The sequence below is a fragment of the Zerene cesonia genome, chromosome 11 (genome assembly GCF_012273895.1).
Source record: "Zerene cesonia ecotype Mississippi chromosome 11, Zerene_cesonia_1.1, whole genome shotgun sequence".
NCBI classification, from domain to species: Eukaryota; Metazoa; Arthropoda; class Insecta; order Lepidoptera; family Pieridae; genus Zerene; species Zerene cesonia.
The window spans coordinates 281,910-299,524 of NC_052112.1; the positions used below are offsets into that span (position 1 = coordinate 281,910).

Below are 17,615 nucleotides of genomic sequence, written 5' to 3' on the forward strand. Positions count from 1 at the left end.
TGAGTTATTCTAGTTCTCTATATGATATGTAATTAAAAAAAAATAAAAGATATTCATTCTTAAAAGGCAAAATTCAAAGCAATCTTTGCCCACATGTCAGTTTAATAAGCATCTACAATATTCTTATTTATAAATAATGTTACAAATATATACCATTAACCCACATGTCCACGTCTGGTTGGGTAACACCATTACAATGGCATTAGATGTGCTAACAAAACCTAGGCTGAATAGTAACAACCGTTGCGATACGAACCTCCAGTAGTATTGTTTGGCTATAAAATTGACCAAGACTCTATAAAACAATGTGTAATGATGTGTGCTTAAATCTTACAACAACGATATTTTGAGGAATGGTTAGAATATGGCTTTGCGGAAGATTTTTATGCTTTCACGTATAAAATTAAGAGCTTCATATTATATAGGTTGTTTTTGTGAAAGCCCTTTTCTTAAAAAATAACTTAATTAACTATCTAAAGAGTGTAAAGAGTAAAGCTCATTACACCCGTTATGGTAATTTTTAGGCTATATAAGCACAGATTTAATGCTTCACATATTTAGGTTACGCTAGGCTTCGCACTGGTTAAACTGGGATAAATAGCACATAGTGTATAGTATTTTTATCAAAGCCCTTCCAATGAATACCCGTATTGAGCGAGTTGTGAAAAATTATTGGCGGCGGCCGATCCTTGACCGATTTTTATCAAACATAGCTTACACTCCCTATCAATTCACCTTTCTAATAAAAAGACGGCACATGCGTACGATGGCACGGACAGACATACAAACACGTGTGTGTTTCTGTGTGTGGGTGTATACCTATACACACACAGAGACACGTCAACTAAGTAACACCTCGTCGTTTTCGCGTAGGGGTCAAAACAATTATCAATATCATTGTAAAGTTTTTTAATTGATCCATTTCAAAGAACACTTTTCATTACTTCAATATATGTCCACCGACATTAATTATACAAACAAATTATACATAAAAACATTTTTTTTTTTATGTCACAGTCGGCAATGGAGCTGGTGGGACGCCTGATGGTAAGCGCTACCACCGCCCATGAACATTGCAAACCTTACGCCTCTAAAAATGGATTGCCGACTTTAAATTGGGAAGGGATTGAGAAAGGATTAGCGAAAGGAATAATCGAAAGTACTGGGAAGGGTAAGGAAAAGGATATGGGCCTCCAGCTCCCCTACTCACCGAACGAAACACAGCAGAATGCTATTTCACGCCGGTCTTCTGTGGGGGTGTGGTACTTCCCCGGTGCGAGCTGGCAGAATTAGTGCCGAAGCGTGCTCGACTACCACATAAAAAACATATTTTACAAGCATTACTCAAGTTTTGAAACCTTGATGCTATTAGTCCGGAAACGGTATTAAACAAACAATTATATGACAATACAAATAATATTCTACTTCCATAAGTGAATACAAATATCATTACAAGCATGCTGCGTCATGCAAAGTTTTGCAGAAAATTGCGTAAACCTAGACAGACAGACACGTGTTTTATTAAGATCATTAGCATACTGAAATGGAAATAAAAAAACATGCTTGTTTTTCCAATAACTCTTTAGTCTATATATAAATTTAGCACATATTTTGAACGACATTTTTTTGATAAAATAACAAAAGGACACTAAACTCAATCTTCTAACGTTATCTTATTTTAATCAAGATCTGCTTAGGCGTTTCGAAAGTACAGCGGAATACAGGTATTTATGCATTTCTACTGTCACTAACCTGGAAACTATGAGATAATAAAAAATAAACTCAAGTCTTTGAACACGTTATAAAAATCACAAGTCACACTATATAATCACCCTGTATATTATTAATATGATAAATGTGAAAGTATGTTTGTTTGGATGTTTATCCATCAATCACGCTGGAACTACTGAACGGATTTTGATGAAATTTTGTATACAAACAGGGTATGAGCTGAGTTTTGTGATAGGATACTTTTTATCCCGATTAAATGCTCATAACAGGATAAAACAGGAATCTTGATATCCGGTTCTAAATAAACCTTTCATAAACCTGATCTATCAAAATATAATTTATATAAATACATTGTATTAATAATGTATCGCTTTTTTACAAGTGACAATCCAATCAAATAACAAATAATAAAGGTTTCACTAACCATATCGATGCTGGTAATAAGTTGGGGCCATATCGAGATAAATTGCTGTTTGTTTGGTACAAGTCATATGTTTAAGCGATTTTTTAATAGACAATACATATTTATATATTTATTATTCAATATAATATATATTTTAAGTTTTTGATATTAAATATGTAGAATGAATTAAAACACTATTTTATTGTTAGAATTTTTTTCATGTAGCTTTATTAAGTGGTTATATATCCTACTAATATTATAAATGCGAAAGTTTGTGAGGATGTGTGTGTTTGTTGCTCTTTCACGCAAAAACTACAGAACCGCTTACAATGAAATTTGGTACGTAGACAGCTAGACAAGTGGAATAACATTAGGCATAACTTTTTATTCCGATATTCCTAGGGGATACGCACTAATGCTTGTATAAGTACGAATGTTAAGTGTTTTTAGTTCAATTATTTTACTATTTTCTAAATCAATTTTGTTTTCATAAGCACGTGTTTACTTTCATTTCTTTCACACTGTATCAGCTTTTCTAATATAAATTATCTTTCTTTTTAGCTTGATTAATCCACACTACTATTATACAGTATAAACTTTCGTGTTTCAAGCAATAAGGACTGGACCTTTAAAAAATTCTTTTGCTATTAAAAAACTCAAACTTCGCCAAGTGACATGCTATATATGTACCACGGGCGAAGCCAAGGCAAACAGCTAGTTATAAATAAAAAAAATATACAACACCCAAACACTTTTCCAAAAACTCCTATTTATTTTTAGTGTCAGCCCTAGAATCCTACGTAAATTAAATTAAACGTCATATTTATATTGCAGATACAGGTTTGTAAGGTCAACCCTTATCAATGTAGCCAGAAGCTTATATAAATGACATTGACCGCTGTGAGCTGCTCACTTGCGGGTGTGTTGCGTAAGCGCACTTTCACTGACCACTAACGCAACGAACCTTATGCTTAGCATAGTTTTATGTGGGTCAAAACTTTGCTTAAGAATCAATATATAGTGTACGTGTTGAGACACTGATGGGTTGAGATTGAGAAGATTCGATTCGGCATATTTGTTGTACTTTTGAATAGGTAGGTATGTAGTAGGTATCCTACTAATATTATAAACGCAAAAATTTGTGAGTATGCATGGATGTATGGAAGTTTGTTACTCTTTCAAGCGAAAACAGCTTATCATACCTGTATAGAATTTGGTGCAGAGATAGATTACCTATCCAAGTGGCACAATTTACCCCACACACGGAACAACTCGCCCTAAAGTGGGGTTGAAAGTTCCCTTCCGAAACTTTGCACAAATATGACTGTACAAAAAAATACGTTAAGAAACTAGCAGATGTGACATAACTATTACAGAGACCGATTAAGACTTGTTAATAAAATCGAATATCAAAATCAATTTTTTTCATTTTTATCATAATATTTTGTGTTATTTGAAAATCGGAACTTTCAGCCCCGGCGTCCCCTATAGTCTACTATTTCTCGGGTACCACGTGAGTGACGCCGCGGTTTATAGCTAGTATGAATTAAATTATTGTAAATGAATGTTTTATCTTTAGAAAATAAACTAATATTCATTATCTTATTACATTGCTGCCAGAAAAAGGAATTTACTGGGTCTCTTTAAGGTTTACTTGGCCATAAAGAACTCAGACGTTTCTACGTCTCTCCTCTGACTGAGACCCTCTAGTCTGTAGACAATTTTGACGGGTGGTTATGTAATTATATAGATTAAGAGCAGAATAGACTTTTCTATTGACTCTACTTTGTTTAAAAAGCAAAAACAACTAAAAAAAAGATTATTGACATGATATGATATTTGTAAGCATGGATATTTACCTATAACATAAATCCTTTATTTACTATGGCCCTAAATACTTATGAAATTGATGGTTTTTAAGGAATAGTTGCACAATAATTCATATTTGATGACTCATAGTATAACTTCACTAGATTCTCTGCTGCGTGGCGAAATATCTAAAGAACTAAGTTTGTGAATTTGTGGGTTTGAAACGTTGTAGAGGATAATCTCTGGAACTGAATGGTGAACTGAAATCTGTGAGTACCATAGGCTATATTTTTTTTTTATCCCAGGACTCCCCGTGCGGAACCAGTGCTTGTATTTGGATATTGAATATCTACACTACCAGCATACATAAAAACAAAATATCTTATGGAATTCACTACACTTACGAGTATAACAGAGTTCAAGTTTTTTATAATCATTAATCAAATACGACCAAGGTAAATTGAGGTCCGATGATGTATTTATGTTATTATATGTGAATATAATAACATTACAACATCTTGCTTTGTTTTTGCATAAACAAGTTTTATTCATACGCATGGATAATTTGTCAAGTAAATTAGCTTTAAATGAATAGTTCTATATTTTATAGAACATTATATAGTTACAGACAAAAAAAATGATTTAATAAGAAATTGTAAGATTTTGCAAATACCCTTAAAACAAATCTGTATCATTTGATAGTTAAGAAACTCTTTTAAATTCTTTTTGAGCATGGCAATTCAAGCAATTATTAGAATGCTATTCGCATTCTTCATCTTCGGTATATATTATACTATGGAGGCAATTGATATAACAAATTTCTACGTTGGTTTCACAAAAAAAGGACAATAAAATAAAATTAAATATAAAAGCTATAAGTGACGGTAAAAGGCACAAAGTTATTTATTGCAGTGTATTTGTTACAATCTGTTTGATAATAACTATAACTGGGTGAAAGCGGGGTCTCTGTCCTGTAATATATTGTGTAATTCTATAACAATTCTTATAACAACTGAACAAATGCCTATATTCCTTTAACGTTTTATTTTTGTTATTAGCATCAATTTACAGCCTGACTTTCTAAATAACTTTTATGCAAGTGACTGGCAAGCTTGTTGAAATGGTAATATTTGAATACAAAAGAATATTTATACTCTGTCCTGTTATTATTTATATTTTTTTGGCGGGAAAAACAAGATTTAATAAAATAATGTTAAGAATTGTTTTCGATTGTATTTATTTAAATATTGAATACAAATTGATTTGGAAAATAAAAAATAATATTGAAAGTGTAAAATAAATTGACCTTCATTTTAAATAAACCTTATCGAGGTTAAGTCCTTTGCCGCGAAAACTTTACTTATTTTGCCAATTTGTTATTTAACTTTAACCAAGGTTAAGTGCAATAAAAATCTCAAGAAAACAGGGAGATTTTCAATAAATAATGTTGGTTGAAAATATGTTTCTACGTATTGTAAGATTTGTATTCTGAAAATCGCAGTATATTATCATACTAGATTTATTAAATTTATTAAGAAATACATAATTATACAACCCTTTTTGGGTCACAGATAAACAGTAATATTTATAACATAATGCATTTGATCGTTGCAATCGCGAAGACGATATTACAGTCGTAAAATGCTTATAAAAGATAATTAAACATTCCTATGCTTGTGAAAGAATATACCAATCTTGCAACCGCATATTGCGGCACCCATGGTGTATTAAATGTATAATTTACGGGCCTCCCATAATTATAACGCTTTAAATTAAACACACTTTGTGAAATGACATGTCATTTGTAAGTATGCAATATAAAATATAATAGTTTAAAAAAACTAAAAAACACGCTTTGACAAAAATCATATTTTGCAAATTGAAAACTGGATTAATTTTATCAAATTAGTGTATTGTCATCGGTCCTCAATAAATCTACAAAGTTTGAACGAAATCTGGCCGTTTAAAGTGGGTCAAAATCGCGCCCAAAGAAGTCGGTTACAAACAAACAAACAAACAAACAAACAAACAAACATACAGGTGAAGCTAATAAAAAGCGTGTAAAAATAGATGACGTATTGGTGTTTCTTTATTACTTTTTACAATTAAAATGTTACTGAGTTCCTTCAAAGAACTATGTTCCCTACATCAATTTTGAATTATTAATCAAAATTGAATCGAATTTTTATACTACTTTGTGGTTAAACTACCGGTCCTCCCCGGCTTCGCCCGTGGTACATATATAGCATATAGTCTACCTCAATAAATGGGCTATATAACACTCAAAGATTTTTTCAAATCGGATCAGTAGTCCAGAGATTAGTACACTCAAACAAACTCTTCAGCTTTATAATATTAGTATAGATGAATGACAAATATTTATCAATGAATCGTCCATAAAGTCACGTTGCATTGTACACGTACGATGTAAAAGTGAAATCATTTCACTAGGCGCACTAATTTGTATGCATTTTCGTGTTCTGAGAATAACTTGAAGTCACATGAGTAGTTCAACGGAATATCTACTCCTGTGAAGACCAGGGTTCAAATCAACGTTCATGCTTTTATTGCGAATGTTATAATCTCGAAATAAACAGTGTTGTCATGGTAATGCATCTTTCCATTATCTATTTTTTAATGCCATAGCGGGCAAAAGAAGGGCTTCAGCAATGTGTTGCCCGCTTTTAAGGGATAAGGGATGAGGAAAGTATTGACCAGTATAGGAATAAATTCCTAGTTCATAGGCTGTGGAAAAGCATATGGGCCTCCGTTCCCCTACGTATAAACGTGCACGTTAGTGGAATTCTATTTTTTATGGTACCTTAGTATGTTATACTACCTGTGCCCAGCGGTTTCACCCGCGTAAGTCCGTATCCCGTAGGAATATCGGGATAAAAAGTTGCCTATATGTTATTCCAGTTGTATCTACGTAAAAATTTCATTGCAACCGGTTCACAAACACACACACACATCCTTACAAACTTTCGCATTTATAATATTAGTAGGATTATGTTGTGATTATTAAGTAATAAGCGTATTCGCATTTACTGAACTTTTTCATTGGAGTAATAACGTCTTTAAGCATCTAAAACATAAACATTTACATGTCTATTTATTAAGAATTAATCAATTAATTTTACCTGAATCTTAAATAGTTAACATGTATTCTGTGTCATATATACAAACAGATAATTACATCGAACAATAGCCTGACTGCCGTCCGTCCATCTATTCCCACGTAGCTGTTAGGGTTGAGGCTACACGATTGGATATGATTACATGACATTAATGTGTTACCTTCGCGTGCAAGCTAAGCGTTTACCTATACCTTTAGTGTGGAATTTGACGAACGACATTTAAATTTTGAATACTACAAGACATCGTAACCCTTTCCCAATTTGTTCCCGAAGCTTAGCTCTCTATATTATTACTTTCCTTGCTAGTGTTTCTTAGGAAGTTTGTCTATGAATTTCATAAAAACGAGCAACTGTAACTGTACCTGTAAGAGAGTCAAGGACATGATGTGTAATTAGTTCCCCCTGTACTAACAATCCGGAAGGACAATCAATAATAATAACAGGTTTTAAAGTGAAGGGCGATTAGCAGGAAAGAATTTCGTTCTTGCAACGAAGAAAATACGTTAGAACCTGTCTGGGTCATTTCAAAATCACTGCTATTTCAGCTAAGGCCCTACACCATAGCTTGGGCAATAAGAACTCTGATTAGCAATACATTTTAAAATATGGCGACACCGCTAGCAAACATGTAGCAGATAACTTAAAAGGAAAGTGAAACGAGGGTCTGGTTTCGCGACATCCTGCGCCTATCGCAAGGGTATGGTCGAGGTCTCGATAAATTTTCTACGGCAGTGTTCCGGAAGCTATTGTTGTATATAATAACATACATATTATGTGATAATCTCTTGAACATTTTCAATTAAATGTTTTTTTTGTTGTTCAATTAAATTCATCAATTAATTTGCGATGGTCTATTCGATCGTTTCTCGACAGTATTTTTGGTCATTGATTTGTACCATACATTTTATTTAATAATTTGCCGTTCGCCTCGGCTTCGCCCATATATATGGTATATATATAGCCTGTATCACTCGGTTAAGTTGCAGCTATCTAATGGTGAAATAGTTTTTAGTTTTTAGTTTTAGTTAGCATTACAACCCCACTAATTACAAATCTATATTCTTTATAATATTAGTACAGATGACTTGTTAAAATAAAATATGTATAAGGATTAAATAGTTACCTCTATTGTATCTACTCCATAATTATTACTATTGGGTGACAGAAATCGATTTCGTTTCGAATATAAATAAGCGAATTTTTAGGAAATGCGAAACTTTGTAAGAGCAGTTCTATTAACTCAAGGCTCTTTGACACACCCTGCATTGCAATATCCTTAAATATTTTTCTAGGCATGCTGCAACATCCTAGCTCTGGATAATATTCATAGTGCATGCAGTTGGGCAATGCGCACCAAGAGTGCATGTTGCAACGCATACGTGCGGACCGTACCAAATAACGTGTTTTTGCTGACGTTACACATTGTTCAAAGTCAAATTCAAACTTAAACATTTATTCATTTAATTAGACTTCTTATAGAAACACTTTTATCATAACGTAGTTCCCACTTTATGGGACATTTTTAGGAATTTATATAGGTATATCTTAAATGTTTTCAAAACTTTTGACATTCGTCATAATAGAATGCATTTAATCTTATACCTTTAAACGAGCAATTCTTGTGTGTATATATATATATATATATATATATATATATATATATATATATATATATATATATATATATATATATATAATTGGAATCTCGGAATCGGCTCCAACGATTTTCATGAAATTTAGTATACAGGGGGTTTCGGGGGCGATAAATCGATCTAGCTAGGAATTTTTGTAGATAGCTGGACAACTGAAATAACACATAGGCACTTTTTATATCGATATTCCTACGGGATACGGACTTACGCGGTTTCAACCGCGGGTCACAGCTAGTAATTATTATCACGCATAATACAGTTAGATAGATGATAAATGTTATCAAACACAGAAGCCTATTGACTAGTAAAACTATTGTTTGTTAACAATATTTTTTCACACAGGAACCAGATAGTGAGCTTTTGATGAAAATGCAATACACAACAAATAATTTCGAAACTCCATTCACCATAACAATAACCACGCATGCGTTTTGCAAAATTTCGCCAAAACGTAATATCTTACGTAAAGACCAAGTGACGTAAAAACATATGACGAATGTACACTAATTAGTGTGATGAAATTGTGTGATTCATAGTTGGATAAGTTAAAATTCACTATTTATTCAAGTAGCTGACTTTCGGTGGCTTTCATTAGGATTGAATTATAATTTTTAGGTTAGGTTACGAAAGCAACAAACAAAATTGATTTTGTTTTTAATCAAGATTTATGTATTAAATAATGCTCAAAGCTCAAATGAAACGTAGTTGAATGAAATATATCACGTATTTTATAGATTTTTATGGACTGTATATAATTGCTTGACCAAGACTATCATTACATCCAAAATATCATAATGGATGAACATCTGTTCACGCCTTCAAGGATACTTTTAAACTTCCATTCTTGTCAAGTGATTAATTGTATAAATCATGGTGTAGCTACCTACACATTACGGTTGTCAAAAAGGCGAATGCACTCTCAGGCGCTTTTCAATTACCGACTACGGAGGTAACTTGACCTCTTTCGAGTCTTCCTGCAGTTTCGTAAGGCCTTTGTTTGTTAAATGTCAGTCAATAACATCGTAAATTAACAAAGATTATGGTTGAAATGTGTGAAAATATTTTATGGGCTTCGAGTTTTGTATGAACTTATGACACTACCGATTGTAGAAGACAATATTTTTATATTTGAAGGTTCCGTACTCTAGATGAAAAAACGGAACCCTTATAGGATAACTGTCTGTGTGTCTGTCCGTCAAGACCCTTTTTGCAAAGCCTATAGGTTACTTCCCGTGAACTAAGAACACTGAAATCGTATACGAAACAACGTCTTCAGGTGCTAAACGTCTTTAGGTTAGTTATGGGGCAGCTTTTTGGTCCATCCGTCGGTATGTGTTTTTCTGTCTAATACATGCTAGAACCATTATGAATGCGGTTTGATTTTCAAATAAAATACCATAAACGTAGTATCCAAACATGCGAGACATTTTATATTCAGCAAGTAGGTGCCTCATATTATTATAACCCCGATACGCGAAACAGATTTGCTCAAACATTATATAACATACTTGTTTGGTGGTGTTGTAAGCAAATTACGAGGTGAATTAATCATCTTGCATGATATTTGATGCGTTGATAACTGAGGAGATAAATATTGCCCGTATTTGTTCCTTGTTTACCGGACCAGGGTATAACAAATATGATAAACTAGCTGTGCCCCGCGGTTTCACCCGTGTAAGTCCGTATCCCGTAGGAATATCGGGATAAAAACGTGCGTATATGTTATTCCAGTTGTCCAGCTGTCTACTTGCCAAAGTTATTGCGTGGAAGAGCAACAAAGACACACACATCCTTACAAACTTTCGCATTGATAGGATCAACAACATTGACACATGCTGTTATACAGAGTATACGTAATGAAATTACCAACATTAATTAATAAAGTAATTATTTTATCCTGGCGATCCTAATCAGGTAAGAGTAGCACGTGAATTTATTCTATTACCAACAATTCTGGATAAGTGAACAAGAATTTCATCAAATATATCCATTTAAATTGAGTCAAAATCGACTCTCAACGAGACGGTTACATACATACGCACAGGTGTAGACAGTAAATGAATTTTAAAAACAAAAAAGAGTTTGATGTTAAGGGCTATAATAGTAGAACACAGTTAATATAATCTGATCGTGGATAAAGCTCGAAATATAGTTTTGAGGCCCTATCTATCCATAAATTTGAGTTTTTGCTAAGGTAAGATATTAAAAACTATTGATTAAAAAGCTCAATCATAATGTTTCACCAATCAATTTCGTAATTTAAATTTTGTCAACTCTTTTTAGAACTCTCCACTCTTCTCAACTCTTCTTATCTCTTTTGCAGTTTAAAGGCAACAAAAAAGAGATTTAAAATCATGGCATTTATATAGAACTATGAATCCTTCAAACCTGAATCTTCACTTAATATAATAAATATCAATAACTTCATTACAAAATATTTCTCAATCTACTTTGATTCACTAGTTGAAGTTTCCCGGACAGATCCGGAGCGAGCGACTAGTATATAATGATAGTGAGAGTCTTCCCCCAATAAGGGATCACTGCTGGGCGGTGAATAAAATATCTCGTGATGTAATTTTATTACGAACTGCTATTGTATCAACGTTTCCTTCCGGTTAGTTGTTTTTATAACAAGAACAGCAGTGACGTGGAGCTGCATTGTTTTGTTAATTTGATATTCTTAAATGTATGCAGTAGTCTTTCTTTAATAAATGCATAGAATATTTAAACATAACGTGTGCCAAATTTTATTATTTATTGCCGTTATTCGCAATGTGTAGGAGTTAGCAGAAATATGAATATAGACATAGCTATCAGATATTTAATTTAAAAAGTAAGAAGCTTATACTTAAAGTCGGTCGGTGAGGTCAACTACGATAGGATTGTCTTAAATAGATTTTTTTTCTCCCATACTATACACTGACTAAATTACATACACCTGATTTTTTTATGTTTGTATGGCCTTTATAGAGCTTAAACAAACAACTTTTATCATAAACTTATAGAGAGAGTGATAGGGTCTATTTTTTAATTTTGACCAAGCAGGCAAATCGGCGCATACAGCTAGTATTGAATACCAAAATATAGATACTGAATCTATGAACCCAAATTTTCAGAAGTCTTTAAAATGTGAGCTGTACTGTAATATATTCATTTGCCCGTGGGTGTCTAATACATGACCAGTGGTTACATAAGGTTGTGGAAGCGTTCTTAAGAAACAGTTAGAAATTTGCTTGAAGGTCAGCCATGTTTTGCTCGACGCCCTTGTGAAGAAATCAATCGAGTCAATCAAGTGTCGAAACTTATAAAATGGCACACCCGGACGATGCAATTGAGTGAAAAATACTATTGTCAAATAATGCGTGATATAACTTCATACTTCCAAATCAATAAATAAAAAGTCCTAAACGTTTGTAAAAGGGTAATGATTCATTTACGAATAACAAACACATATGTGTAAACAGTGCATCGCTTTTCGTCTCGGGATTAGCGTATTCACGTAACGAGCAGTTTCAGACATCACCCAAGGACACGAATGGCGAAAATCACTGTAGTGATTTCTTGTGTTTGATTTTACGCGAGTATAGTCCATTTAGAAATTAAAGACTTTTAAACTATCCACGTGACTACGCTCGCTGAAAAGTGTTCGAAACGTCGGGTTAATAATATAATTAATAAATCGCGTCTAAAATCCGTTTAAAAGTCTTTAATTTCTAAAAGAAAATCAATGTCTTAATGAGAACAGATCTTTCATAGAACATCGGGGATTCTCACTATGCAATAAAAGCAATGGGTCAAGCTTATTGATTTCAAATATGTCTTCTTAATATTGTTTGTTTGATATTAACATTACGTTTAAGATTAATATTTGAAAGCCTATTTAAAGTTATTTAGTAGGTTCTTCCGGTGAGAATATTGTCCATCCAAATAGTGTGTGTATGAGGTTTGTTAAAATTATCCTCTTCATCCATATATCATTATACATTGTTATTTGTATTCCGTCTGTAAGGTTCGAAGTCAAAAATTCTGTTGTTTAAGAGCAAAAGTCTAAAATCTAACTTTATATGTTCATAGTGCAATGAAAACAACTATTTACGCATTTAAAAGTTTTTTATTTGCACTTTTGGTATATATTTGCTTTACAATTGTATAATGAAATGGAGTAAGGAAGAATTACATTTAATAATTACTTGGTTTTAATTTAGAATCATTGTGATTCTGAAATTCGCTAATTGCAACAGAAACACTGCATTAATAGTTGATTGCATGGTTAATGCCTATATGAATTCTTTAAACGGTTTGCCAATTATGTAAATCTTGTGCCATCGTTAAAAAAATAAATATCACAGATCAAACAAAGCTTTATTTGTTCTGTAAATAGTTGTTCATGAAAGAATGTGGCGAGGTCGTTTTATAAAACATATTTATAAATGAATAGGTGTGATAATTTACACATTGGTTTATGATGCTCTTTGTTTTTTATTTTATTATCTTTGTTGCAAAATATCGATGATAACGTACCTTATGGGACATGACCATGACCATTAATAACACTATGTATATATAAATACACGTATTTATAACAACAGTAACATCATATCTATAATTAGTAATAGCTGAAGAAAAGTAATAGACATTTTTTAATAGATCAGTGCAGCACGAACACTTTTATTTAACAAAAACCTGAGCAAAAACTATTTCATAATACATTTATTTTTAAACAACGCGGCACTCCCAAAAGCATAGAAGTTTCTGAATTGGGCTGTATTATTTTTTAGTTGTGTTACTCGATAATTCGGTTGGTTTTCAATCGATTGGCGTGATTCTTTTTGTATTTGATAAGAAATTGTTGCAATTGACCAATCTACGAAACTGGACCCAACATTTTCGAAGATTGAAGACCTTTTTTTATGAGTTTAAAAGAATTATCCATACAATATATCAATGTGCATCAAATTGCAACACTGTGGTTGTTAATACGGCAACCTAATAGCATGATTGCAACAAAAAGCATCTTCGTGTACTCTACGGTTCCATATAAATGTATCATTAGCTGTGTTACGGTTATAGAAACATAGACCTACGTACAGTAAACACAAATATAGGGAAGAATAAACAAATAAAACCACGGAGCTATCGAGTCACAAAGAAAAAGGCGAATTGAGAAATTTTGTTTTTGGGAACGACGCGTCGTTTAAAAGTTTCGCACGAGTTACATTCGGAGATGTTTAATAGATGCATATAAATCTTCCTCTTGAATTACTCTGTCTATTAAAAACCCCATCAAAATCCATTGTGTAAAACATAGATACTTATTTAAAATATAGATTTAGATACATAGGGACAGAAGCGGGATGCGACTTTGCTTTATACTATGTAGTGATGATGTATTGAATATAAAGTCTACATATTGAACTGTAATAACTACATCTAATATCCACTATTACAAGCAGAAAATCGTTTCGTTATATTATAATTATGATACCGTAGAGTATCTTGTTTCATTGAGATAATAAGTCAAGATTTTCAATAATCAATAGCTCTCTTGCCGACCACATTTTATCGTAAAATCGTTACTTATATATGCAAATTAATGTATTATAAACCAAACTGAAACCAAGAAGGCCGCGACCGCCCATCGTCGACCCAGATCATTCGCAAAAACATTACATAACTGTTTAGATAACAAACGTAGAAAACTGACATAATAAGAGCGAGATATCGGATTTCTAAGAAAAAATATTTGAATTTAAGTAGAAATCACGATTCTAATTAAATATTTAATAAAATTAAGATTATTAAGTGAAACTAATTCAATTTAAGTGTTGCTTTCATTTCGTGTACGTTAATTTGCTTAGAATTTATTAATAATTATTTGGAACTTATACCTTATTTATATTGTAGGTTATTTTATTTTGATTGGTTACCTATTTGGAATATTTTTCAAATAGTTAAGAAAGTTCTTAATTCGCCTATTCTTTTTTGGATTGGTTACTTTAAATTTTCGGCTGTTTTTAAATTGAAAATTCTTTTTTTATATGATAGCCTAGTGCTTTTCGTGTGGACCCATTTGATTTCGTCGAGTTTGACAATTTGCCTGACAGCTTCAACAGCGTCAAATAATCATTGCTTTTTTATTCCTTAAATTAGCAATTTAATGCCACAAAAAAGACATTACATAATAAATACATTTTCAAAATACTTGTAACCGTTAAAATAGCGAAATAGATTCTGTTATTTTAATTAATTATGAAAGAACGTAATGAAATATCGCAATTTCGCATTGTTATTTTTATATCTTCTATTTAAAATTAATTTTATCCACTTGGAAAGAAAAATTAATATATGAAACACGTATGTAAATATACTCCTACGAGATATTTAATTAAATTTTTAAAATTAGAAATTTTATATTACAATATTTTTATATCTTTACATAAGACGTGTGTTTAATTAGTATATATATAAAATAGTAAGATAAAAATCAATTCAAATTATGTATGAAACGGCTTATCCTAATAAACCTTACTATATTTTAAGTATTAATACAAATGGAAGATTCAAGAGAGCTTTTGTTGTGTACGAGAAAATTTTAGGAATGCATTCGGAGTATTTTATCTATTGTATTCTAGAAAATTCTGTTTTTGATTTTATTTGTTCGATGGAAACAAAGAACGAAGTCGAATACGATGATGAAGTGGCTAGAACATTCACGGAGAGTTTGATGAGCTTTTATGCTTTGAAACATTATGATGGAAATATACATGTTAAATATATATGCGACATGTTTGAATGAACGCATCTATATCCTGTAGGATATAAGCTCATACAATTGACATTGAATTTATTTTATTGATTATTATTTATTTGATTGATTATTGTTTATTATTTATTTGATTGATTATTATTTATTTATTTTATTGATTATTATGACATAGGCTTGTAGAAGCCTTGCTCGCGTCCTGTGGGAGATGCAGATAAAAAAGCATTTCGATAGCCGCGGGGTAGAAAGCTGACAACAAGGTTAATGTGGACGGTGTTATGCAACACGTATTACGGAAGAGCCGTGAAAGGCAGGCATTATGTCATAAACGAGAATTAACGATCTTCGAACGGAACGTAATCTCAGAGTAATGTTTAATTTTGAGCGGCCTTATTGTTTTCCGTTGTTGAGACAACGGTGCTTCGTGAGCGTTTGTTTGTCTTAGAAATGGGACTTTTGGGATATTGGATATTTGGAACTGGATATTTTTAATGCCAGATTACTACTCAATGTTGATTTTACATGTTCAAAAATATCATTGAATATTATTGTCCAGATATTGCATTAAAATCCTTACTGAGGTACTAAGTATGATATATTTTAATTGCATTTATTTAAATTAATTTTCTAATTTTAAACACGCATAAAATTTTAATAGTTCATTTTGAAAGTTGAGCTTTCCTGTGTAAAACAATGGTAAAACACATAGAGCATAAATATATACATGGTAATATAATACAGCCACAGATTTTGTAATTGTAGCTTATTGAATTGATTCACTTACTTTTCAACGCCCAAAGGGTCCTATCCTTCAACCCGTCGACGTACTCCTGCAGATCGTCCCTGCACTGTCCCTCCACGGTGTTCCGCAGGGAGCTCCACTGGGCCACAAGTATCTCCCCATCTATGATCCTCAGTAAACTCTCCAATCCAATGAGATCCGTGTCATTCGAAATCTCCAACTTCATTGGTATTCTGGTCTCATTGTTTGGTCTAATCGGCTCACTTTTATCTTTCGGTATCAACGTCGTTTTCTCCGCTTTAATTGTTTTTATATGCTGCACGTTGTGCGACTTCTCCGTGCTCGAAGTGGTTCGACTTTCCTTCTCGAATCCTTCGCTGAAACTCAATCCGTCCTCATCGGCGAATAGATCGAACGAGTCCTCTTTGACTTTTTCGTTTCGGCTCGAATTGGGGTTGACGGAGCCGATGAGATCGTCCTCCAGGCCGTCGGACGCTTTCTTTATATTCTGGAAGGCATCTATTAAAGCGCTTCGTAGCTTCTCTTCGCGGGCACTTCCTTTGTCGTTTGCTTCGTTACAGAAAACGCAGGCGGCACTCAGAACTAGTATAATCACTAAACGAGACATAGTGAGGCTATATGCACATGATATTCGGACGCGGGTTAGTGGTGCGCGCGCGACGGCATCGTCTTGCTGACTGGCTGTGCTGAGACGAAAATGTGGGCAGTGACATAAGAGTTACGGCGGTACACTTTCACTGTCCGCCGGCCATCCTTGCAGGGCCACTGCTGATGCTCCACTTGTCTCTAACACGTGGACTGTCGAAAGTTAAGATGCTTAACGTCCTTATTCGTCGCTTAGTATGGTTGCGTTGTTTGAATATTACGAACTGATTAGCGTGCTGGTTGGTGATATTATGAATGAGTTTGTTATTTTTTGGGCTTATTATATAAACAATAAATATAGCTTTAATAATAAATTGGAAGATGTGTTGTTTATTTATTAGTACTGGAGTTTGGTGTAAACTGACCGGGAAAATATTAAAATGTGCCTACGTGACTTTTAAATTGCTAAATATGTGAAGTTAATGGCAATTGTAAAGGAGTTGAATTCTGGATTTCTGTCTACATATCATGATTTTTTTTATTTCTTTTTTATATAATGTTTATCTCTTTTTTCAACAAGGTATCTGTTACGATTTCATGACACGGATGTTGCGGTGAGCTTAAACAAGCAATTGCTCAATATTCGCGGGTTCGAATCGGGGTCAAATATGTATTTCTTGCATATCCAGTTATAAGTATATTTTTTTGTTTCAATGTACTATTTATTTATTTAGTTAACAGAACGGGTCATTTGAAACCCCAAATATTTTTT

General features: G+C 32.8%; 1 protein-coding gene across 1 annotated transcript in view; it reads right to left on the reverse strand.

Moving 5' to 3' along the window:
• Positions 1 to 17,018, reverse strand: part of LOC119829993 (nose resistant to fluoxetine protein 6-like) — a 32,963-nt gene extending 15,945 nt beyond the window's left edge. Inside the window, exon 1 of the mRNA XM_038352790.1 lies at positions 16,280 to 17,018. Within this exon, the coding sequence (XP_038208718.1) occupies positions 16,280 to 16,865 (586 nt within the window). The 5' untranslated portion in view covers positions 16,866 to 17,018. The remainder of the gene's footprint in view (positions 1 to 16,279) is intronic.
• Between the last annotated feature and the right edge of the window lie 597 nt (positions 17,019 to 17,615).